This window comes from Carcharhinus amblyrhynchos, chromosome 13, assembly GCF_965287045.1.
Source record: "Carcharhinus amblyrhynchos chromosome 13, sCarAmb.v2.hapA, whole genome shotgun sequence".
Taxonomy (NCBI): Eukaryota; Metazoa; Chordata; class Chondrichthyes; order Carcharhiniformes; family Carcharhinidae; genus Carcharhinus; species Carcharhinus amblyrhynchos.
In genome coordinates this window covers 8,525,277-8,550,540 of record NC_137336.1, presented here as the reverse complement: position 1 = coordinate 8,550,540, position 25,264 = coordinate 8,525,277, and the positions used below count along the sequence as shown (strand labels likewise).

At 47.2% G+C, this 25,264-nt stretch overlaps 1 protein-coding gene across 1 annotated transcript; it reads right to left on the bottom strand.

Moving 5' to 3' along the window:
- Positions 1-1,275: 1,275 nt before the first annotated feature.
- Positions 1,276-23,470, bottom strand: rbm22 (RNA binding motif protein 22). Its single transcript, XM_080201261.1, has 11 exons — positions 23,390-23,470; positions 20,555-20,608; positions 18,213-18,242; positions 13,749-13,881; positions 10,159-10,259; positions 7,662-7,834; positions 7,208-7,408; positions 5,992-6,156; positions 4,631-4,722; positions 2,307-2,441; positions 1,276-1,579 (listed from the first exon to the last, which is right to left on the bottom strand). The coding sequence occupies exons 1-11, from the start codon at positions 23,441-23,443 to the stop codon at positions 1,446-1,448; spliced, it is 1,272 nt and encodes a 423-aa protein (XP_080057387.1). The 5' UTR covers positions 23,444-23,470; the 3' UTR covers positions 1,276-1,445.
- Positions 23,471-25,264: the final 1,794 nt, after the last annotated feature.

Genomic DNA, 25,264 nt, shown 5'->3' with positions numbered 1-25,264 from the left:
GAATAATCTCGGATGAACGTGGGGAAAGGGCACTAAATTACTGATAGGGTTTAGTAAACAATCATTGCGCCACACCGGCAGCGCCAGAGGCAGGGATTTTCCAGCCTTGTCCACTGCCGGGAATGTCCTGTCCCGCTGCCACAATGGCTGACCCGAGGCGGCCCGCCACATGCCACATGCAGCAACTCCCATCACGGCGGAACCAGAAAATCCTGGCCAGTGTGGCTCTCTGCCTCGCCAGCTCTCCATGCCCAATCCCTCCCTCAAATCTCGGTGCTGTGTGCGCTCTCTCAGCTCAGTGTAGCTCGTGTTCCGGGGGTGCACTGGCTCCAGGTATCGGACTCCAGTGCTTCACCGCCCAATGAATGTGTGTGAAGAACCATGGAGGCCTGAGGAAGAACATTCCGGCAAGAATCCTACCACAACAAAGGCCACTTTGTTCTACTTGTGGGTTACTGAAGCCCACACAACACAACCCCAATAATGGCAATCCCTACATTCATCCTGCTGGCTTTTTGATGCCCTCCTATAGAGGTGGAATCACTCTTCATCCCAAGCATTTGGAGAAGACAGACACAGGGACTGTCCAGTGGTGGAATACCCACACTATTAGCTCTACATTAACAATCAATTCTGGGCTCCAACTGGAACTGTCAATTAACACAGACACTTATTCAGGTTTAACACTTGATTCATCTGTGTGTTTTTTTAAGTCTCATTCAAACAATGCCTCATACCAAACCATGGGTGGTGTGGGCAGTTCTTGGGACTCCAGCAGGCACATCCCTTCTGCTGGGAGGGGGGCATTTCTTCACATTCAAGCCAAGCAGTGAACATGAGTGAATGGGCAGATGGGAAAGAGCTTTTCAACGGACTTTGAACTCAAACACCCAACTGACTCTCCTACTTCAACCCATCACTCTGAGGGTCCAGCGGTGCTGAGGCCAACTTCGGTGCCCCCATTCCTGCTCTGCCTACATCGGTGTTGGTGTGTGGGGGTGGAACTCTCTGACCACTTCAGTGATACATTACGAGTGGAGGGGGGTAGACACATCATCTACAGCATCTCCGTGTAGAGAGGAGGGAGCCCAATTCACATTCTAATCATGCACATCAAACCCTTGTTCAGACAGGTTGTCCAGCGATGGATTAGCTCGAAAGGAGTGTCGGGAATCGCCTCAGTTTGACTGGGTTACATGAAAACTATACAGGGCAAATTGAATCTCAATCCTGTCTGACCAGCGAGGAGGTGACAGAGGCAGCACTCACACTCAATTGGGAGGGGAAATTAAACCAAGTTTACTAAATTCTAAAACGTAAAAAAAAAATATTTTTGGTGGATTGGATTTGGGATCGGGGTTCCAAAAGACACTTGAAAAAGCAGCATTCCAGAAATTCCCGCTTATTCAATGTCAGTGCCGGACTGCAGTGAAGATAGGAATGAGCTAGACGCTGTTGGGTTTGTTTGTGTGGGCACCCATCCGCTGCGGGTCCTGGGATGGGTAATGGATAGGGCCTGGAGCCCGGAGGAAGGGAGGAGGTGGGGGCGGCATGCCATGGAACAAAGTGGCTCCGAACCCTGGGGAGAACAAAACAAAACCACAGTTAGTGATACAGGAATGGCAGAGTGTGCAATATACATCCTGCAATATTAGAGGAGATCAATCTACAACCCATTACAACAATCGGAGTAAACACCCCATAATATTAGAGTACAGTCAACATACAATAGATAAAATAAAGCTAACAACTTCCCCACTGTTGCTGTGACACTGGCCCCTCTTTCCCTGTTGACACTAAGCCTGATGGTGATATATGAAACTAGACACTAATATCTTTCCTGATAAAAGTTCTATTTTACAGAATGCTTTACTATCTGTGTCTGCTTCCAACCGTGTGACCCAGCAATCTCCCCTTATAGGTGCTCTGGGTATTTAATTAAACAATGCCCTTCCCCACTGTACCATAACAGTATACAACATACCATTAGCTCTCCCTCGCCATTCTTCTCACCCCTTTCCTCCTTGGTCCTCTCTTTCCTCCCTGACCCTGCCAATACCCACAGTAAACTGAGAATTGACATTTTTAACTCTCCCCCCCACTCTCTCCCCGCACCGACCTGGGATTCTGGCTTTGTGAGCCCAGTAAGGAACAACCTGACCAGTCCCCTGGGACACCCCACCTTGTGATGATCAAAATATTTGTTCTAGATCTCTCAGCACCACTGTGTAATACAAGCTGGACAGAAAGCACCCCCACCATCCCCCCGCCCCCCCCCCCCCCCCAGCCCTGCAAACCCCGAGTACCTGGTGGTGGGGGCGGTGCCAGGCCGGGCGGGGGAGGCAGCGATATGTTCATTACGGCTGGCGGGGCGCTGGGTGGGAGGTTGAAGAAGTTGGTGGGGGTCTCCTCCTCGATGGTTGGCGGCGGTGGAGGCAACGCTTTGAGGGCGGAGGGAAGGAAAACAGACACAAATTAGGCAGGGGGTCACCCTGTGCATACATATCACGCTGACAACCAACTGAACCACTCACAGCCACCCCCTCCACCCACAGCCACTGCATCACTCTCAGCTAATGGTACAGAGGGACTGAGAAACTGGAATTAAAAATTAGAATCATAGAATCCCTACAGTGCAGGAGAAGGCCATTTGGTCCATCAAATTTGCACTGACCACAATCCCACCCAGGCCCTATCCCCGTAACCCCATGGATTTACCCCCACGCTAGTCCCCCGACTCTCAGGGATAATTTAGCATGACCAATCAACCTAACCCGCACATCTCTGGACTGTGGGAGGAAACCAGAGCACCCAGAGGAAACCCACGCGGGCATGGGGAGATCGTGCAAACTCCACACAAACAGTAACCCAAGCTGGGAATCGATCGTGGGTCGCTGTGAGGCAGCAGTGTGAACCACTGTGCCACCGTGTCACCCATGGTGGGAATCACAGCATCTTATAGCACAGAAGGAGGCCATTTGGCCCATTGTGCCTGTGCTGGGTCTTTGAAGAACTGTCAGCTCCAACTGAAGTCCATGGAATTATTGACCTGATTAGGAAATTAGCTTAGCAGCTGCAGACAGAGAGTAAGGATAACGAGAAGGTCATTAACTGGCAGCACGGGACTTGAGTTGCCCACAAGGATCTGTACTGGGGTCTCAGTTGTTAATGACCAAGATGATGGGATTGAAAGCCACACATCCAGATTGGCTAAAAGCAGTGTAGATAAAAACTTAAAATTACAAAGAGATATTGACAGATTAAGTGAATGGACAAAACTGTGGCAAAAGGATTTCAATGTAGGTAAACGGGAGATCATTCACTTTGGACTAAAAAGGCTAAGAACACATTTATTTCTGAATGGGGAAAAGCAGTAAAAACCTAAAATTATAAATGAAATGTCCTGAAAAACAAATAATGGAAAAGGCTAATGAAATGCTGGCCTTTTATTTCCAATGGGTTAGAATACAGAGTTATCTCCCACCATGATCACACTGAATGGCAGGCCTGAGGAGCTCAATAGCGTCCTCCTGATCCTATGTAGCTGTTTCTCTTCAGTTATCTCTCCAAATCTGTCATGATGATGAAATCATTGGTCAAGTCTTCCCTGAAACCTCTCTGCTTCCAGGATAATCCCAGCATTTCATGATAGACTGTTTATTTCTGCCTCTCAGCACGAAGCAAGCCTGACATCCAGGATAAGCAAAGGATCTGATCTAGTCATGAGCATCTTTATTAGGGGAAAATGGTCAGGTTTCTTATGTCAGTAAAATTATTTCAGGATGTTTGACAGCTTTTAAACGCACACCAGGATGCAGCATGTATAGGACATGATTTTGCAGGAACTTGGTACGTGACTCACTTAAGTGTTACTTTGCAGAAACTAAACTGGACTTAACACATAAATATAATGGCTACAATAACAGGTCGGAGGCCAGGAATACTGCGGCAAGTAACTCACCTCCTGACTCCCCAGAGCCTGTCCACCATCTACAAGGCACATGTCAGGAGCGTGACGGAATACTCCCCACTTGCTTGGACGTGTGCAGCTCCAATAACACTCAAAAAGCTCTACATCACCCAGGTCAAAGCAGCCCACTAGATTGGCACCACATCTGCAAACAGCCACTCCCTCCGCCACTGGCGCTCAGTAGAAGCTGTGTGTACTATCTACAAGATGCACTGCAGCAAATCACCAAAGACAGCACCTTCCAAACCAACAAGCCACTTCCATCTCAAAGGACAAGGGCAGCCGATACATGGGAACACCACCACCACCTGCAAGTTTCCCTCCAAGCTACTCACCATCCTGACTTGGAAATATATCGCCATTCCTTTACGATCGCTGAGTCAAAATCCTGTAATTCCCTCCCTAGTAGCATTGTGGGTCAACCCACTGCACATTGACTGCAGCGATTTAAGAAGGCAGCTCACCACCAGCTTCCCAAGGACGACTAAGGATGGACAATAAATGCTGGCCAGCCAGCGGTGCCCACATCCCACAAATAAATTTTTTGAAAAGTTCCGTAACATAGAGAGGTTGGGAGTGATGAGTGTGTGCGAATGCATTGTCATTCAAGAATTAAGATTTCCACCACCATAATAAAGGAAAACATCGTCCTTTACTTACCACCGGGCAGACCTGGAACAGGCTCCAATTTCATTCCTGATTCTGTAACATTCGAGTCCTTCTCCTTCTCTTTCCCTCTAGCAGCTTGTGACCTAGGTTCATCCAGGACAAGAATTAATATGGACTATCAGGGCAAATGTCTGACTGGCACAGAGAAGGAACCTACACACAAGGTGCAAGGGGCGCACTGATGAACAGATGCGGTGACGTGAGTCACAAAGCCTGGCACTGAAGTAGAAATACACAAATATTCTTGCAACCAGCAGGCGAGAAGCTCAGTGATACGTGTCAAAGTTCCTGCGTGTGACTGCTCACCGGTGAACTAACCTCCGAGTGACGGCACTCACTGAAGAACTGTTGCGTGATCACAAGCATCTGTCCATGGACACAGTCACCAGCAAACATGCCTGCATTTGTGACTACGTGTGAAACAAAAGGTACCCCATCTGTTGGTGTTTCAAGGGCTCCATGCAGAACAACTTAACTCAGTAGTTCTCTTAATGTTACCCCAGAAGGGCACAAAATTGGATCCACTTGGTTCTCGATATTTAATTTTGTTTTTTCTACCACCCCACCCCCACCCGTTTCCAACCAAACAGCTGAATAAAACAATTGCAGGGTTTCACAGGATTCCTAGTGTAGAAGAAGCTACTCAGCCCTCAAAGTCTGCACCGACTCTCTGAGAGATTACCTTATTACATTCCCTATGGTACAGAGGAGGCCATTCAGCCCATCAAGCCTGCACTGACCACACTCCCACCCAGGCCCCATTTCTGCAAGCCAACACGTTTACCCTGCTAATCCCCCTGATGCTAGGGTCAATTTAGCATGGCCAATCAACTTGCACATCTTTGGACAGGGAGAAAACTGGAGCACCCAGAGGAAACTCACACAGACACGGGAATAATGTGCAGACTCCACACAGACAGTGACCCAAGGCCAGTAATGAACCTAGGACCCTGGCGCTGTGAGGCAGCAATGCCAACCACTGTGCCACCGGCTGCCTCCATAGACAGAACATCTCCCCGTGCTATCCCTGTAAACCCACACACTTACCATGGCTAATCCATCTAACCTACACGTCTTGGGGCACTAAGTGGCAATTTAGCATAGCCAATCAACCTAACCTGCACATCTTTGGACTGTGGGATGAAACTGGAGCACCCAGAGGAAACCCACGCAGGCATGGGGAGGACGTACAAACTCCACACAGACAGTGACCCAAGGCCGGAATTGAACCCAGGTCCCTGGCACTGAGAGGCAGCAGTGCTAACCACTGTGCCACGGCGCAAAATCTGCACTGCCTGCACCCACGAACACCAGGACTGCCCCATCTCCAACGCACCTTATTGAACACCCACCTGCCCCATTTGACGTTCAGCCTCCGTCCGTTAATGATGAGCTTGTTGAATGATTTCTCGGCTGCAAGCTCCGACGCCTGCCTGGTGGCGAACTGGATGAACGCGCACTGCTGCCGCTGGACCACAGTGATGGAGCGAATCTCGCCAAACTGGTAAAAATGATTCCTTCATATCCAACACAAAAACAAAATGTTAGAAACGAGTTGCAACTATAGATCACCAGGCACATCTTCAAGGTTCACTGACACGTTTCACTGCCAATTCATTACACCTGAGATGTCGTCACTCTGGTGAGGGAGCCTGGTGCCAGTTTGCGCACAGCAAGATCCCACAGACTTCAATGGAATTGTTAATTAGTTTATTTGCTGATGTTGCCTGCTGGAGTAAGGTGGCCAGGATATATGGGGGACAACTCCCCCACTTTTGCATTATAGCATGGAGCCTCACCCGTCCACCTGACTGAGAAAACAGGACTCACAGAGTCAGAGGTTTGTAGCCTGGAAACAGGCCCTTCAGCCCAGCTTGTCCGTGCCGCCCTTTTTTTTAAACCCCTAAGCTAGTCCCAATTGCTCACATTTGGCCCATATCCCTCTATACCCATCTTACCCATGTAACTGTCTAAGTGCTTTTTAAAAGACTAAATTGTACCTACCTCTACTACTATCTCTGGCAGCTCATTCCAGACACTCACCACCCTCTGAGTGAACAATTGTCCTTCTGAACTCTTTTCGATCTCTCCCTTCTCACCTTAAACAAAAGCCCTCTACTTTTAGACTCCCCTACCTTTGGGAAAAGATGTTGACTATCTAGCTGATCTGTGCACTCATTACTCTATAAGATCACTCCTAGCTTCCTACACTCCAGAGAAAAAAATTCCCAGTCTATCCAGCCTCTCCTTATAACTCAAATCATCAAGTCCCTCTTAAACTTTGGTTGAACCTTTCCAATAATGTTGCACTCCTCGAGTTCCTGTCCTGGAGTGACATGCTGTATTGGGACTTGAATCCGTGACTTCCTGGATCAGAAGCATGAGAGTTATCCACTGACTCACGCCTGAAAGGTGAGTGAGCTGTGGTCCCGGAGGAAATGTAAAAGGCTAGGCTGTATGCAGGAGGGGAGTGAAACTGAACCAAAAGGCGGGATGTTAAAGACACGGCACACTTCTGCACTTGGCCAGGAGTGCTATTAATGAATTCCCACTTAAAGGAGTGTTTACCGGAGCTCTGTCTCAGAGATCTGCTCCCCAAGGCCTCCCACATAGAGTGTGGTGATGGACTTGTCCTCTGGCGGGTCCAACCTGGGCATGGTTGCTGCCCGTTTCAGCAACTTGTCAGCTACCGGGTCATTAATGCCATAGTAACGGTCCTTAATGTTCTGGTCAGCCAGTGGATCATCCGGGTCTGTCGGCTTTTCATGCCTGTTTTAAAGAAAAAAAATCAAATCAATTTAATCATTTCGATTATAATGTTACAGTACCACCACGTATCACGCTCTGCTGCACCACCCCATCTCCCCCTCCTCACCTGTATGAACACTCCTTCTCACCTGTACGGACCCTCCCCCTCCTTGCCCATACGGATGCTTCCCCTCCTCACCTGTACAGACGTTCCCCCTCCTCACCTGTACAGATGTTCCCCCTCCTCACCTGTACAGATGTTCCCCCTCCTCACCTGTACGGACACTCCTCTCCCCGCTTGCATTCTCCTTTAACCCAGAAGGAGCAGATGTGCGGCCGATTGCGTTTGTAATATGGTGTGGTCCGGGCCAATTTCAGCAGCATGTCACTGGAGCTGGTAGCCTTGCCTAGGGCACCCACTGGTCTCGTCCCATCCGAGTTCTGGATCTACAGGGACAGCAGAAACATCAGCCCGTCAACAGTGCTGCACTTGTTGAATAAATAGAACAGTGGGAGGCCATTGAGCCCCTCAAACCTCTTCAAGCATTCGATGGCCACTCTGAAATTTAACTTCACCTCCTTATCATGGTTCTGTAACCCTTCACTTGGCAATCCGGTTTCCTCCCACACTCCAAAGACGTGCAGATTAAGTGGACTGATCGTGAGGGGGAGCTCTCATAGAAACTGATAAAATTCCAATAGGTCTAGGCAGGCTATATTCAAGAAGGATGTTCTTGATGGTGGAGGTGCCCAGAACTAAAGGTCACCATCTGAGGATACAGGGTAGACCTCTTAGGACTGAGATAAGGAGAAATTCCTTCACCCAATTGAGTCTGTGGAATTCACTACTGCAGAAAGCAGCTGAGGCCAAGCAAGACATTGAATATTTTCAACAAGCAGCTAGATATAGCTCTTGGGGTGAAGAGGATCAAAGGGTTTGGAGGAAGGCAGAATCAGGCTATTGAGTTGAATGATCAGCCATGATCGTAATGAATGGTGGAGCAGGCTCGAAGGGCCAAATGGCCTCCTGCTCCTATTTTTCACGGCTCTGTGTTAGACCATTTCCATTTAAGTTTCCATTAGCAGGACGACCACTTCAGTCGGCCCGTGCTTGGTTTAAGCAGTGCTGCCTGTAGAAATGTCAGAGGGATATGGATATTTGTCTGTAATGCCAACACAACTAGAGGAAAAACTAAATAGTACGGCTGCTGGAAATCTGAAATGAAAACAAAAAGTATTGGAAATACTCAGCAGATCAGGCAGCAGCTGCGGGGAGAATCCGAGTTAGCATTCAGGTCAAGAGGATCTTTCATCGGAACCAGGAGTAACCTCTCGATTGTCATTAAAAGCCCATCTGGTTCGCTAATATCATTCAAGACAGGAAACCCAGCCAGTCTGCTCAGGGCGACCTGGTAGAAGTCTACAGGATTGTAGAGTCATAGAGGTTTACAGCATGGAAACAGGCCCTTCGGCCCAACTTGTCCATGCTACCCTTGTTTTTCAAAACCCCAAAGTTAATCCCAATTACCTGCATTTGCCCATATCCCTCTAGACCCATCTTACCCTTGTAACTATCTAAATGCTTTTAAAAGACAAAATTGTACCTCCCTCTACTACTACCTCTGGCAGCTTGTTCCAAACACTCACCTCCCTCCTTGTGAAAAAATTGCCCCTCTGGACACTTTTGTATCTCTCCTCTCTCACCTTAAACCGATGCCCACTAGTTTTAGACTCCCCTACCTTTGGGAAAAGATACTGACCATCTAGCTGATCTACACCTCTCATTATTTTATAGACCTCTATAAGATCAACCCTCAGCCTCCTACGTTCCAGAGAAAAAAGTCCCAGTCTATTCAGCCTCTCCTTATAACTCAAACCATCAAGTCCCAGTAACATCCTAGTAAATCGTTTCTGCACTCTTTCTAGCTTAATAATATCCATTCTATAATAGGGTGACCAGAATTGCACACAGCATTCCCAGTGTGGCCTTACCAATGTCTTGTACAACTTCAACAAGACATTCCAACTCCTAGATTCAATGTTCTGACTGATGAAACCAAGCACGCCGAACGCCTTCTTCACCATTCTGTCCACCTGTGACTCCACTTTCAAGGACTTACGAGCCTATGCCCCATATTACGAGAGGCATGGACAGAGTGGATATTCAGAAGCTTTTTCCCAGGGTGGGAGAGTCAATTACTTGGGGGCATAGGTCTAAGGTGTGAAGGGCAAGGTTTAAAAGAAATGTATGAGGCAAGTTTTTTTACACAGAGGGTGGTGGTTGCCTGGAACTCACTGCTGGGGGAGGTAGTGAAAACGGATAGGACAGTGACTTTTAAGGAGCGTCTTGACAAATACGTAAATAGAATGGGCATGGAGGGATATGATCCCCGGAAGGGTAGGGGATTTTAGTTAAGTCAGGCAGCATGGTCAGTGCAGGTTTGGAGGGCCGAATGCTATAATTCTCCTTTTTCTTCGTACATGCGAATCCAGAACCACAGCAATCTGATTGACTCTTAACCTCCCTCAGAAATGGCCCAAAAACCACTGAATTATACTAAACCATGACAGAGAAATCACTTTGGGTGTATCGACACTGTATGGACCAAAGCATCTCAAGGGGGCAACTCACCACCATCTTCTCAGGAGCAATGAGAGATGGGCAGTAAATATCAGCCTTGTCAGCGACACCCACATCTGTTCAATGAATATGAACATTTAATTTCAAAGATCCTTGGACGGTGTGCAAGAGATTACAAGACAACAACTACCTCTCTCTCCATGTTCTGTGTGTAATACTCCTTATTGACATCAGACTTGGGCATCTCGTCCTTGAGTGAGATTCCTGCATCGCGGACCTGGATAGGTAATCCTAGGAACAGCATGGGAAGGAAGAGAGATACGTTCTTTCATCAGACTCAGCAATGACACAAGGACAAGAATATAGATTCACTCCAGCGTGAGCAAGTTGTCACTTTCACACCAATATCAAGCCATTTTGGACTCAGAGTAATTGCAAAACAGATGGTGTAGCTCAAGACATCGACCAAGCATTCTGCAGGGAAACATCTCACCAACTTTACTGAAGCTCTGCCCTATGAATCAAATCTGTTTGCACATTATACACACATTCCCCACTATGTAATCATAGAATCCTACAGTGCAGAAGGAGGCCATTCAGCCCATTGAGTCTGTACTGAACATAATCCCACCCAGGCCCTATCCTCATAATCCCATGTATTCATCCTAGCCAGTTGCCCTGACACTAAGAGTCAACTTAGCATGGCCAATCCACCTAACCCATGCATCTTTGGAGTGTGGGAGGAAAACTGGCGCATCCGGAGGAAACCCACGCAGGCATGGGAAGAATGTGCAAACTCCACACAGACAGTGACCCAAGCCGGGATTCGACCCCAGGTTCCTGGCGCTATGAGGCAGCAGTGCTAACCACTGTGCTGCCCAAGGTAATGTTAGGCACACACACATCAATGCAACTCAAGAGCAGGAACAGGCCATTCAGACCCTTTCTCCTATCCCACTCTTCATCGTGATCTTATCTGATCTAGTTACTTGCCTGCTCTATATTATAGAGATAACATTATTCATGGGATTTTTAAAAATAATCTCAAATTCTAAAAGCAAGAGGAGGAGACAATCACTGTCTACTTCTCTAATCCCCGGTCCAATTAAACTGACACTGTGCTAATCCATATGGGAAATAGATGTTATATTTCAAGGACTTTGTCAGCTGTCAGCTCTTCCTCGGTCACTGGGGATTGGCGATTCCAGACCTGGATCTGTTTAAGAAGTGGTCAGCTTATTGCCAGCCTTAAGATAGAGCTAGAGCGAGTCCAGCCCAGCCCAGCAAGCCACCAAGAGAAGGTGGACAGGAGATCTACAGGAGGGTCAGTGAAGGTATGTTGCAAACAGCTTTCTGAAATAGTTAACACACTCAATATTATTCAAGTGTTGACTTTGTAATGCTCTCTGGTGGTGAAATGGTGTCCGATACTGCAGTTCTCCCAGTTAAGTACAGAAGCATTGTGGCGAGGCCTGCGTTCTTTCACCTGCTTAACAGTTCTCCCCAATTGTCTTCTGCTCTGGTTCAATCTGATAGGAGTCTCCACCCTCTGTTACATCATCCCAAGAAGCTGCTCTAAAGCATATAGAATGCTGGTGAGCAATTTATCCATTGGAGTGATGGAGGCATACTGATGTCACTGGACTAGGAATCTAGATGGCCTGGGTAATGTTCTGGGGACATGGGTTCAAACCCCACCATGGCAGCTGGTGAAATTAATTAAATCTGGAATTTAATACCAGCACCAGCAATGATAACCATGACACTGTGGGTTAGCAGTGCTGCTTCACGCCAGGGACCCAGGTTCAGTTCCCAGCTTGGGTCACTGTCTGTGGGGAGTATGCATGTTCTCCCCGTGTCCGCGTGGGTTTCCTCCGGGTGCTCCGGTTTCCTCCTATAATCCAAAGATGTGTAGGTGAGGTGCATTGGCCATGCTAAATTGCCCCTTAGTGTCCCAAAATATATAGGTTAGAGGGATTAGCAGGGTAAATACGTGGGTTTATGGGGATGGGGCCTGTGTGGGACTGTTGTTGGTGCAGACCCAATTGCCTCCTTCTGCACTGCAGGGATTCTATGGTTTCTATGAAACAATTCCCAATTGTTGCAGGGAAGAAAATCTGCTGTCCTTACCTGGTGTGGCCTACATGACTCCAGATCCACAGCAAGGTGGTTGACTCTAACTGCCCTCTGAAATGGCCAAATAAGGGATGGGCAACAAGTCTGGTTTGGCCAGTGACACTCACATCCATGAAAGAATCAAAATGATCACCTCTACCCCGATTTCACTGAATAATGATCAGTAGTGGAAATACTGAAGTAGAAGAGATTATGCACAACAGGCTTGAAACCTGAGGACCAACTGTTTCAGATTTAGAAGACATTTTAAGAACATAAGAAATAGGAGCAGGAGTAGGCCATCTAGCCCTTCGAGCCTGCCCCGCCATTCAATAAGATCATGGCTGATCTGTCGTGGCTCAGTTCCACTTTCCCACCCTCTCCCCATAACCCTTAATCCCCTCTCTTATCAAAAACCCATCAACCTGCGTCTTAAAAATATTTAGCGAGGCAGCTTCCACCACTTCAATGGGCAGAGAATTCCAGAGATTCACCACCCTCTGAGTGAAGAAGTTCCTCCTCAACTCCGTTCTAAACCGCCCCCCCTTTATCTTGAGGCTGTGCCCTAGTCCTACTGTCTTTTTTGAGCGGGAAGAGTCTCTCCACCTCTTCTATCCTATCCATTCCATTCATCATCTTACACGTCTCAATGAGATCTCCCCTCATTCTTCTAAACTCTAACGAGTACAAGCCTAGTTTATTCAGCCTCTCCTCATAGCTCAACCCCCTTAACTCCGGTATCAGCCTAGTAAACCTCCTCTGCACTCCCTCCAAGGCCAAAATATCTTTGCGCAGGTGCGGCGCCCAAAACTGCACACAGTACTCCAGCTGCGGCCTCACCAATGCCCTATACAGCTGCAGCAAGACCTCCCTACTTTTATATTCAATCCCCCTCACTATGAAGGCCAAAGTGATTTTCAAAGTGATGGGAAGCTACAGATTGGAGCAATTGTGATGAACAAGAGGAAACCATTCACACTTCATTTTCAATCATTCAGACAGACCACAGCGATCAATGTCTCAATTCTATTCACCGTCTGCCACTCCATATCCTTTGATACATCAGCCTAATAGAAAACTGTCAGCAAACCATTCAATAATGAGGTACATCACTCTAAAACCCGTCAGTGAGATGTCCCTCTGCACATATCCAGAAGAGCTACAGCATTGAGCAAATAGTGACCATCGGCCATCACCACAGGACAATCACAAAAGCACCACTTGAACCATAAGACCATAAGACGTAGGAGCAGAATTTTAGGCCACTCGGCCCATCGAGTCTCCTCCGCCATTCAACCATGGCTGATATTTTTCTCATCCCCATTCTCCTGTCTTTTCCCCATAACGCCTGATCCCCTTATTAATCAAGAACCTACCTACCTCTGTCTTAAAGACACTCAATGACCTGGCCTTCTGCCACTCTCTGGCTGAAAAAATTCCTCCTCCTCTCCGTTTGAACCATTATCGAGTGAATTAATTATTTCAGGCCTTTCAAAGTGCTGTTTGCACCTTAGTAAGTCCTGGCCCTCTCGCAAAACTGTCACACCCATCAGCACCAACCTGGTGGCTTGCTGTTCTGGACTCACTCCACTTCCTTTCCCAGGTCGACAACACTCTGATCACTTGCAATCCCCACCGCCTTCGAGGGGATTCACCAACACATACCGTATTCAAGGTCCAGCAGGCAAGTCTGGCACACGTTCTTCAGTTTGCTACATGTCTGACAGACTTCAGTTTTCTTAAAACGCATCCGGGCTCCCGGGCACCAGCGGAAGACAGTGAAAGGCCGGGAACAGATCTGGAAACAAGTGGAAAAAGATGGATTCAACTAATCCCAGAAGCGTAGCATTTAGAGCACAGATAAAAACCCACGCAACTGCAATGATCCCGAGCATTCTTTGTATGTAGTCCCTATCATTGAATTACAGAATGGTTACATACAGCATCAGAAGAGGCCATTTGGCCCTTTTGTGTCTGTGCTAGCTCTACGTATGAGCAAGTCAGCTACTTCCACTGACCCGGTCTTTTCCCTGCAACCTTGCATTTCACTTTCAGGTAATTGTTTCATTCTCTTTTGAAAGTCACAAGATGGCGAGGAGTAAAGAGGGAATTGCAGAGTTTGGGGCCCAGGCAGCTAAAGGCACAGCTCCCAGCGGTGAAGTGATTAAAATCACGGATGGACGAGTGGCCAGAATTGGAGGAGCACAGAGATCTGAGGGTTGTGGGTGTAGAGGAGGTTATAGAGGATAGGGAGGGGTGAGGTCATGAAGGGGTTTGATGGCAATTTTAAAAACGAGATGTTGCCAGGCCGGGAGTGAATCTGGTTCAGCGAGCCCAGGGATGAGTGGAACAGATACTCGTTAGGGCACAGGCAGCAGAGCTTTAGGACGTTTCTTTATATGAGGTCAGGTGGGAGAGGATTGGAATGGTCCAAGATAACAGAGGGGGAGATGAGGGGTTTCTGCAAATGAGTTGAGCCAGGGCAAGGTAACAGAGGTAGTTCTGCGTTGGCTGAACTCAGTCAGCATCCCTTGTGGACCAGGTGGACTCAAATAAAACTCTGGCTCATTGCTGCCTCCGTGTGGATTCACAATCTACTTACACAGAGACATAGAAAGTAGAAGCAGGAGTAGGCCATTCAACCCTTCGAGCTGCTCCACCATTTATTTTGATCATGGAATAGTCAAATTCAATATCCTGATTCCCCTTTCCCCCGTATCCCTTGATTCCTTTAGCCCCAGGAGCTACATCTAATTTCTTTTGGCCTCAACTACATTCTGTGGGAGTGAATTCCACACATTCACCACCCTCTGGAAGAAATTTTTCCGCACCTCAATTCAAGAAGGTTTATCCCTTATCCTTAAACTATGACCCTCTAGTGCTGGACTCTCCCACTATCGGGAACGTTCTTTCTGAATCTACCCTGTCTAACCTTGTTAGAATTTTATAAGTTTCTATGAGGTCCCCTCTCATTCTTCTAAACTCCAGTGAATATAATCCTAACCAACTTAGTCTCTCTTCAAAAGACAGACAAGCCATCCCAGGAATCAGCCTGGTAAACCTTCGTTGTTCTCCCTCTATAGCAAGGACATCCTTCCTCAGATAAGGACACCAAAATTGCACATAATACTTACTCACATAACACTTACAGATATGACTGTAACACTATATTCTGCACTCACTCCTTTCCTTTTTTTATAAACTATATGCTTTATCTGTATAGTGAGCAAGAAGCAATACTTCTTACTGTAAATACATGTCAATAATAAATCAAATCAGATGTGCCCTCACCAACGCCCTATACAATTGCAGGAAAACATCCCATTCCTGATATTCAAATCCTCTCGCTATGTAGGCCGACAAACCATTTGCCTTCTTTACTGCCTGCTGCACCTGCACCTTACTTTCAGTGACAGTTACTTTCACCAGGACATCAAGGTCTCACTGAGTATCCATTTCTCTCAATTTAAACCCATTCAAGTAATAAACTGTCTTCCTATTATTGCTACCAAAGTAGATAACCTCACATTCGACCACATTATACTGAATCTGTCACGCAAATACCCATAAACTCAGCCTGTCCAAGTCGCACTGAAGCATCTCCGCATCCTCCTCACAGGTCACCCTCCCGCCCAACTTTGTATTTACAAATTTGGAGATAATGCATTCAGTTCCCTCTTCCAAATCATTGATATATAACGTGAACAATTGCTTCCATACCAATGTACAGTATTTATTCAAACACCGTCTCTTGCCAACACGAGACGGTCACTGATACCCATCTTGTGTAGCCGCATAGGTCTGCATAAACAGAAATCTGATGGTGTCACTTCACTGTGCCCAGCCTGCCAGTACCCTCTGCGTATCCATCAAGGATGTTGCCACACACACTCCACCTGCCTGTTCCTGTGCTGCCCATTTGAAGCAAGCTCCCTAAAGCATTAAGCTGGATCAGAACTTATCCTTTGCTGTGATAGGGAATGACCAGATCCTGAACGATCCACTGTGGATTTCCATCATTTACAGCCTGCATTGCAAGCCCACTGACCAATGCTTTAATTTAGGACGCTGAAGGTACCACCTGGCCCGAAAGAAATATCTGCATCAGTGCACACAAGCTTCATTGAAACCCTATAGTGCAGGAGGCTGCCATTCAGCCCATTGAGTCTGCACCAGCAACAAACCCATCCCAGACCTTATCCCCACAGCCCCATACATTTACCCCACTAATCCCTTTGACCTATACATCTCGGGACACTAAGAGGCAATTTACCAATCAACCTAACCCTCATATCTTTGGACTGTGGGAGGAAACCAGAGCACCCAGAGGAAACTTAGGCAGACACGGGGAGATGTGAAAACTCCACAGAGTGACCCAAGCCAGGAGTCAAACTCGGGTCTCTGGAGCTGTGAGGCAGCAATGCTAATCACTGTGCCACCGTGTAATGGTGCTATTGTTGATATCTGGATCAGTACAGCTCTGTTACACTTGGGCAGAGTGTAATTGGGCAAATGGTTATTATATTTATACGTGAAAAACAAAATCTCTTGCATCGAACTATCTTCCTCACATCCACAAAATCCCACATCTGATAAACAAATGCCTGACTCCCACTCGGTCCAGCTCACTACCCGAGGCCAGACTGTTACTGAAGCTGTGACCCAGTGACTGGTGCCAATCGCTTCAATTAGAGGGACACTACCTAAAACACGGCTGTGATGATTTAAGTGGCGCCATCTTTGTTCCTGGCCACTTTAACAGAATTAAACACGAACATTGCGCATGCACAGCATTGGCAACAAGCGTGCAGCCACAGTCAAAGGTATATCATCCCATTCCAGGTGACAGCCACTACATCCCTGTACAGCTCCATTACTGGCTGGATGACATTGGGGCAGACACTGAATGCCGAGGGAGGAGTTTTGTATGAACAGCGCAGGCTGCAGCAACGGGTTTGCATATCTGGAATTAAGAAGAATTTGGAAAAGGTTTTTCACAGACGGCAGACAAAATAAAACTCTCACAGAAGCAATAGTTTCAGATTGGAATGAAGTTTACTAAGAGACAGGAACATTGAAGAGCAGTGGGACTGAGGAGAATGTGTACAATATTAAAGGTAACAGGGAAAAGCAGAAGAGGGAAATTAGCCCAGCAGCAAAAGGCCAACACGTGGTACCCTGACTGGATCACACTGCTCATCTTAAACCCTAGAAATTCATGAGCCTTGGTGTAACTATCACACGGGATTGAAACCACTCTGATGTGGAATTAATGAAGCTCTTGTGGCGCAGTGGGTTAATGTCCCTGCCTGTGAGCCAGAACCTGGGTTTGAGTCCCACTCCAGGGTTTCAGGGCCAAAGATGGTGCGTCCATCACACGATCAAACAGGTTTATAAGTCTGTAAATCCTTCCAAACACACCAATGGTTGCCAGTAAGAGTGGGAGTGACTTCTGGTCAGCCACGCTTAATGTGGAGTGGGGCCTCTGGCATGATTCTAGCAGCCAGTCCCAGAAAAATGAGTTAGAGAAATGAGCGTTTGCGTTGCCTGCCTGTCTCTAGATGCAGGAAATCTTCCAAGGGTGGCACAGTGGTTAGTACTGCTGCCTCACGGTGCCAGGGACCTGGGTTTGATTTCCGACCACGGACCACTATGTGTGGAGTTTGCACATTCTCCCCATGCCTGCGTGGGTTTCCTCTGGGTGTTCTGCTTTCCTTCCACGGTCCAAAGGTGTGCGGCTAGGGGGGATTGGCTGTGCTAAATTGTCCCTTAGTGTCAGGGAGATTAGCAGGGTAAATAAACGTGGTTACGGGAATAGGGTCTGGGTGGGATTGTTGTCGGTGCAGGCTCAATGAGCCAAATTCACTACAGGGATTCTGTGAAACCTCTGTAGGATGACAGCTTATCCTTAACCATTCACTCGAGAATGGTACAGTGCAGGAGGCTATTCAACCCAGTGTGTGTATACCAGTTCCCTGAAGATGCTATCCAATTAGCCCCACAGCTCTTATTCCTTCCCAAGTGAAAGGGAACTCCAAGATTCCGTTAGGTGACATTAGACGGAATGATAGAATTACAGGGCAACCCAGAGTCTCGGACTGTACCTCAAAAGCTCAGACTCGTACAAACCTTGCACTCTTTCCCATACTTCTCCTTTGTCTGAAATCATAAAGAGAAAAACAAAGACATTAAGGATGATCACATACAGACAGTAAGGCATCTCCGCCAACACCTTGTATAGTATATTAAAGTTCATTTATTTATCAGTCACCTGAAAGACTTACATTAACTCTGCAATGAAGTTACTGTGAAATTCCCTAGTCACCACAGTCCAGTGCCTGTTCGGGTCAACGCACCTACCCAGTACATCTTTCAGAATGTGGGAGGAAACTGGAGCACCCGGAAGAAACCCACACAGACAGGGGAGAACATGCAAACCCGTGTCCCTGGCGCTGTGAGGCAGCAGTGTTAACCACTGTGCCACCGTGCTGCCCCATAAATATTATTAAGTAAAAAAATAAAAGCCCCAGGACTGCATTGACGGAGTTGTCCATAAGACATAGGAGCAGAATTAGGCCACTCAGCCCATCGAGTCTGCTCCGCCTTCAACCACGACTGATATTTTCCTCAATATCCATTCTCCTGCCTTTTCCAAATAACCCCTGATCCCGTTATTGATCAAGAACCTACCTACCTCCGCCTTTTGCCAGGTTAATTTTGGGTGGTGTTGGGGGAGATATTACAACCAAACCAATTATGGAGTGGGGGAGGGGGAGCCAGCAGCCGCAGGGTTACACACCATCCTGCAGCACCCACTGAACAGTATCGAAGATGAGGATTGCGAAACTGCAATGCCCGCCAGGTTCAAACAGCTGTCACACTCTCGGTTCACAAATAAGGGCAAGATAAGGGTTTTCAAGGTGTTTGTACAGCTGTAGGCCACCGGGAACCAGTAGCTGCAGGAAGAGGGGAGGAAGCTGGAGCAATGTCTTAATAAAGAACAAACTTGCACTGATTTTGCACCTTTCACAATCTGAAGATGCCCCAGCATTATTCAGTTACTGAAGTACTTTTAAGGGACAATCACAGTTGACAATGTGGGAAACACAGCTGATATTTTGTGCACAGCAAGCTCCCATAAACAGCAACGTGACATTGGCCGGACTGTTAATTTGTTTAGCGATGCTGGTTGGGTGATCAATGTTGACCAGTGCGCTGGGGAGAACTCCACCGCTGTTCAAAACAGTGACTGCGGAATCTTTCACCTCCACCAGAGGTCAAATGGGGCCTTTGGTTTAACAACTCAAAACCCACATCTTTCCAGAGGGAATACAGTTATACTTCACCCAAGAGCAAATTATCTGATCATTTCATAGAATTATAGAATCTACAGAACAGGGACAGGCCCTTCGGGCAAACTGGTCCACGCTGACCAAAAAAGCCCCATCTAAGCTCACCCCATTTGCCTGCATTTGGCCAATTTCCCACTAAACCTTTCTGATCCATGTATCTGTCTTTTGCCTCTTAAATGTTATTAATGTCCCTACCTCGACAACTTCCTCCAGCAGCTCATTCCATACACGTACCACCCTGTGGTCTGCCTCAAGATAAGGGGGAGGCAGTTTAGAACGGAGTTGAGGAGGAACTTCTTCACTCAAAGGGTGGTGAATCTCTGGAATTCTCTGCCCGTTGAAGTGGTTGAGGCTTCCTCGCTAAATATATTTAAGTCACGGGTAGACAGGTTTTTGGTAGGCAAGGGGATTAAGGGTTATGGGAAGAGGGCGGGAAAGTGGAACTGAGCCACTTCAGATCAGCCATGATCTTGTTGAATGGCGGGGCAGGCTCGAAGGGCTAGATGGCCTACTCCTGCTCCTATTTCTTATGTTCTTATGTGTGTAAAAAAGTTGCTCCTCAGGGTCCCATTAATTCTTTCCCCTCTTAACTTAAATCTAGGCCCTCTAGTTCTCGACTCCCCAACCCTGGAAAAAAGACTGAGTGCATTCACCCTATCCATGCCTCTCAAGATCTTATAAACCTCAATAAGATCATCCCTCAGTCTCCTAGGCTCCAAAGAAGAAAGTCCTAGACTGTCCAATCTATCCCTATAACTCAGTCCCTTAAGTCCTGGCAACATCCTTGTAAATCTTATAATCTTTGTAGTTTCTTTTATTAATTTGTGTTAGAGCTTGCAACGCACACATCATCTGTTGAGTTTTAGAAAATAAACACCCTCAAAGAAGTTTGGGAAGTGCTTTGAGGCTGTGAAAGGTGCCACAGTAATACAACACTGCCCTTTCTTTCCAGTCATAGGTCACAGCTGCACAGAGGGGAGGTTGAAGTATCGTCCACACTATGACTGATTCCCACATCCCTCGCTCAGATCAATCAGTGTGACGTAGTTTCAACCACCAATATGACAACTCTTCCCAAACCTCCCCCGGGATAGACACAAGAGAGAAAGTAAAACTCACCATTCGAATGTAAGGGTTTTCTCCCAGGCATGTTTGGCACAGAATTGGAAAATCCTAATTCCACAAGAGAAAAATATTAATGATATTTCCAACAAAACAGAACAGAAAGAACATTGCATCAAAATTAAAACAGAAAGGAACTTAAAACAAAAACACTGTAAATTTACAACAGATCCAGGGCCAACAGAAAGGGGCAAGTAAGACTAATGCTGATAATGCGCATCACTGAACCCCAGCATTATACAGTGACAGACCCACCAGTGCTGTATCCCAGTGTTATACAGTGACAGATCTGTCCCCTCCAGTACTGTACCCCAGTGTTATACAGTGACAGACCAGTCCCCATCAGTACTGTATCCCAGTGTTATACAGTGACAGATCTGTCCCCACCAGTACTAAACCCCAGTGTTATACAGTGACAGACCCATCCCCACCACTACTATAATTCAGTATTATATAGTGACAGACCCATCCCCACCAGTACTGTGCCTCAGTGTTATATAATGACAGACCCATCCCCACCAGTACTGTACCTCAGTGTTATACAGTGACAGACCCGTCCCCACCAGTATCGTACCCCAGTGTTATACGGTGACAGACTGAGCCCCACAGTACAGAGTGACAGCGTGGGCCAGAGGAGGGGGAATGCACTCCAGGAGGCAAGGGGCGCACGAAACAGTTGGAGCACCAGAGAGCCCAGGAAGTCTATTCTATTCCTAAAGCTTAAAATAGTGCAGGAATTTGTGAAAAGATTAATAAGTATAGAAAAGAAAATAAATTTTAAAATTATTAATTAACCAAAATGTATAAATATGTCAGGGCTGCAGCACGTAGGAGCTCCTGGATAACACTGCGATTCGGGGCAAGCACATCTGAAGTGTCTGCGAATTGAGGAACGTTGGCTCTGAGTCTGTGAACTGGAGGCTGAGCTACAGAACTGTGACACATCAGGGACGGAGACAGTTACAGTAACGCTTTGTCTCAGGAGGCAGTCACACCCCTTAGGATAATTTGTTCCGGTATGGAAAGAGATTTGAGGCAGCTGAGACAGGTACGGGGACCTGAAAGCAGGAATGTCAGCCTACACAATTGTCCAACGGCTTTGAAGTTCTTTCAGCTTTTTTTGGATGAGTGGGGATACAAGCTGGATGTGGCACCATGGTACAGGAAGCCATGTGGGAGGGGAGCATAATGGAAGGTAGTGATGTGAATAGACAGTATACTGAGGGGGATTGACTCTGTCCTCTATAGCAAGGAGTGAGAGTCCAGACAGCTGTGTTACCTGCCCCGTGCCAGGGTTTGGGATTTCTGCTCCAGGCTGGAGAAGAACTAACGGTGACGGGGGAGAATCCTGTTATTGTGATCCATGTAGGGACCAATGACAAATGCAGGATGAGGAGCAAGGCAGCACATTAAGAAGTAGAACCTGATTATTACCCAAGCCATGTGCAAATTGACACAGGACAAAGAAGATTCGAGAAATGAATCTATGGCTCACAGATTGGTGTAGAAGCATGTTCCAGTTTGTGAGGCAGTTGATTCATTCAGCATTGTGGAGTGTTTGTACTGTTTAATGCTGACTGAATCATTAATAAAGAGCTTTAAAGGGATTGAGGTCATTTCATTTCTGCTCCGTGGAAGTTGACTGAAAGGCAACTAAAAAGGCCAGGCTAAACCCCACACCTCCCCTAACCCAAGATACTGATCAGTTCCCAAAGCTGCAGTCAGTGTTCCTTCACTCACAAGCCAAGGAATGAATCAAACTTTCTGATAGGAGTTCACACCCTGCAAGTCGAATTAATGTTCAAGCACTTTCGAGAGAAAAACACTAGCTAAAAAAGGAAGACACCGAACTGTTTCTCTTGAAGGCAGTGAGGGAAGTCAGTGGGGTTTAGTGAGAAGGTTCCAGACAGCAGAAGACCCTAAAGGCAGTAATATTATATGGGACATTGAGGCAGCGAAATAATAGATCATGAACAATAAGTCAGGCAGCACCAGGATTCAAAATGTGCAGCTGAAACAAAATTTGGAAGCATCGCAAGCACAGAACTTCAAATGGACAGAGATTGGTTGGTAGAGCGAGCGAGCGAGCGAACAGGGTAGCAGGTGAAATTCAATGGAGAAAAATGATTCATTTTGGTCCATGCAGATTCAATAAACAAGGTATAACTGTAAGAAGAGCACAGGAGCAGAGGGAACTAGGTGTAAAGGTACATTGATCATTGAAGATAGCAGGACAGGTGGAGAGAGCAGTTAATAAAGTATTTAGTATCCTGAGCTTTATTAATAGGGGCATAGAGTACAAAAACAAAGAGGATGTGCGGAACTTATACAAGACACTAGTTAAACCTGAACTGGAATGACGTGTACAGTTCTGGGCGCCACACTATAGGTAAAATGTGAACACATTGGTCAGAGTGCATAGCAGGGTTGTAACACTACATTCTGCACTCTCTCGTTTCCTTCTTTATGAATGGTATGCTTTGTCTGTACAGTGCACAAGAAACAATACTTTTCACTGTATACTAATCCACGTGACAATAATAAATCAAATGTAAAATGTGATGTGAGAGAACACTTGTTCAGACAGTGAGTGGTTTGGGTCTGGGATGCTCTGCCCGGGAGTGTGGATCAGGCAGGTTCAATGGAGCAGTCAGAGGGCGGTAACTAACATCTGACTGTTTGGGGAGGGTGGCACCAGGCGACAGCCAGAACGGGCGCGATGGGCCGAACGGCCCCCTGCGCAATAATTTCTGATTCAATCCCGACCCGATCCTCCCAGCCTCCCTCTCCCCCCCCCGCCGGGCCCCGGAACCCCCGCTCCCGGAGCCTCACCGCGTCCTCCCAGTTCTGCCGGTTGTACGTGTTCGCTCCCAGCGAGGTCGCCATTTTCCGCTATCCCGCCCTGCCCCGCGCCGCCGCTCCTCCACAATCCCACCCTGCCCCGCGCCGCCGCTCCTCCACAATCCCACCCTGCCCCGCGCCGCCGCTCCTCCACAATCCCACCCTGCCCCGCGCCGCCGCTCCTCCACAATCCCACCCTGCCCCGCGCCGCCGCTCCTCCGCGATCCCGCCCTGCCTCGCTCCGCCCTTACCGGAAGCGAATTCTGCGGGGCGGAAATGGACTCTGTGGGTGGAGCCGCTCACTAGAATCCGGGTGGAAAACTGAAGCTAAGCTTTTAGTTCCGGGGCTGATGCTACCGGACCAGGTCGGCCCAGAAAGTTGAAGGGGAAAGTTAATCTTTGTCTCTCTCTTCAAGAAGTTTTTCAACCTGTCACAAAATAAAATCCTTTTCATTTCTCTCCCAAAATAGAATCTTAAAGATTTGGTGCTACGATAGTTCCTTATGTTTGTTTAATAATCAATTCTGAGGCCATTCGGCCCATTGTGTGTGTTCTGGCTCTTTGACAGTTTGTTTAGTCTCACTCTCTTCTTTTCCCACAGTCCTGCAGACTTTGTCCTTTGCCAATATTTAACTAATTCCTTTTTACAAATTGCTGGAAATGTGTTGGGTTCCAAATCACAGACCACAAAGATGATAACAAAGACTGGTTTATTCACTAACTCTCAGCAGCTGCTCCAACACCAGTGCTCGGCCTGTGTTCCTGGGAATAACTATCACCCGTGCCCCCAATGTGTGATCTCTCACGTTTGTAATCACAGTGACGGCACAGCGCCAGGGACCTGAGTTTGATTCCCAGCCTCGGGTCACTATCTGTGTGGAGTCTGCACGTTCTCTCTGTGTCTGTGTGAATTTACTCCGGGTGCTCTGGTTTCCTCCCACAGACGTGCTGGTTAGGTGCATTGGCCATGCTAAATTCTCCCTCAGTGTACCCGAACAGGCGCCGGAGTGTGGCAAACTAGGGGATTTTCACAGTAGTTTCATTGCAGTGCTAATGCCAGCCTACTTGTGACAATAAATAAAAACTTCTAACACAACCACTCAGTCTATAGTTCTGAATGAATCTGCTTCCACTGTCCTGCCAGAATGACCATTCCATTTCATAATAACTCCCTGCATTTGGTCTGTTTTAAAACGTTTTGTTAAAGTTAACTTCACAAACTATCAGCTTCCTGATGGTTTATCTCAGGATGGGAGTTCGGGCTCCATCGACCCTGGCTGGTCCCTCAAACCACTGCCATCCTATAATCTCTCTTGTCTGCGATTCACCCTTCACAGAATCACACACACTGCAGAAGAGGCCCTTTGGCCCATTGAGTCTGTACCAACATGCAAGGAACACCTGACCTCTCTCCTAATCTACCAGGAACTGGCCCGTAGCTTTAAATGTTATGATGTGCCAAGTGCTCTTTGCTTTGGCACTCTTACCCACTCTGGAAATACCTCAAAAACCTCAAATCACCCCATAACATTCTTATATTCCAGAGATGGAATGTTGGCATTTATAGCTAAAGGAATAGAATATCAAGGTAAGGAAGTATTCCTGCAACCATATGAGGCATTGGTGAGGTCCCACCCGGAGTATTGGGCACAGTTTTGGTCCCTTTATTTGAGGAAAGATGTAGTGACATTGGAGGCAGTTCAGAGGAGGTTCACTGGATTGATTCCAGAGATGAGGGGCTTGTCGTCTGAAGAGAGATTGAACAGTTTAGGCCGACACTTTCCAGAATTTAGAAGAATGAGGGGAGATCAAATTGGGGTATTCAAGATGATAAAAGGTGTGGATGAAGAGGATGCTTCCTCTTGT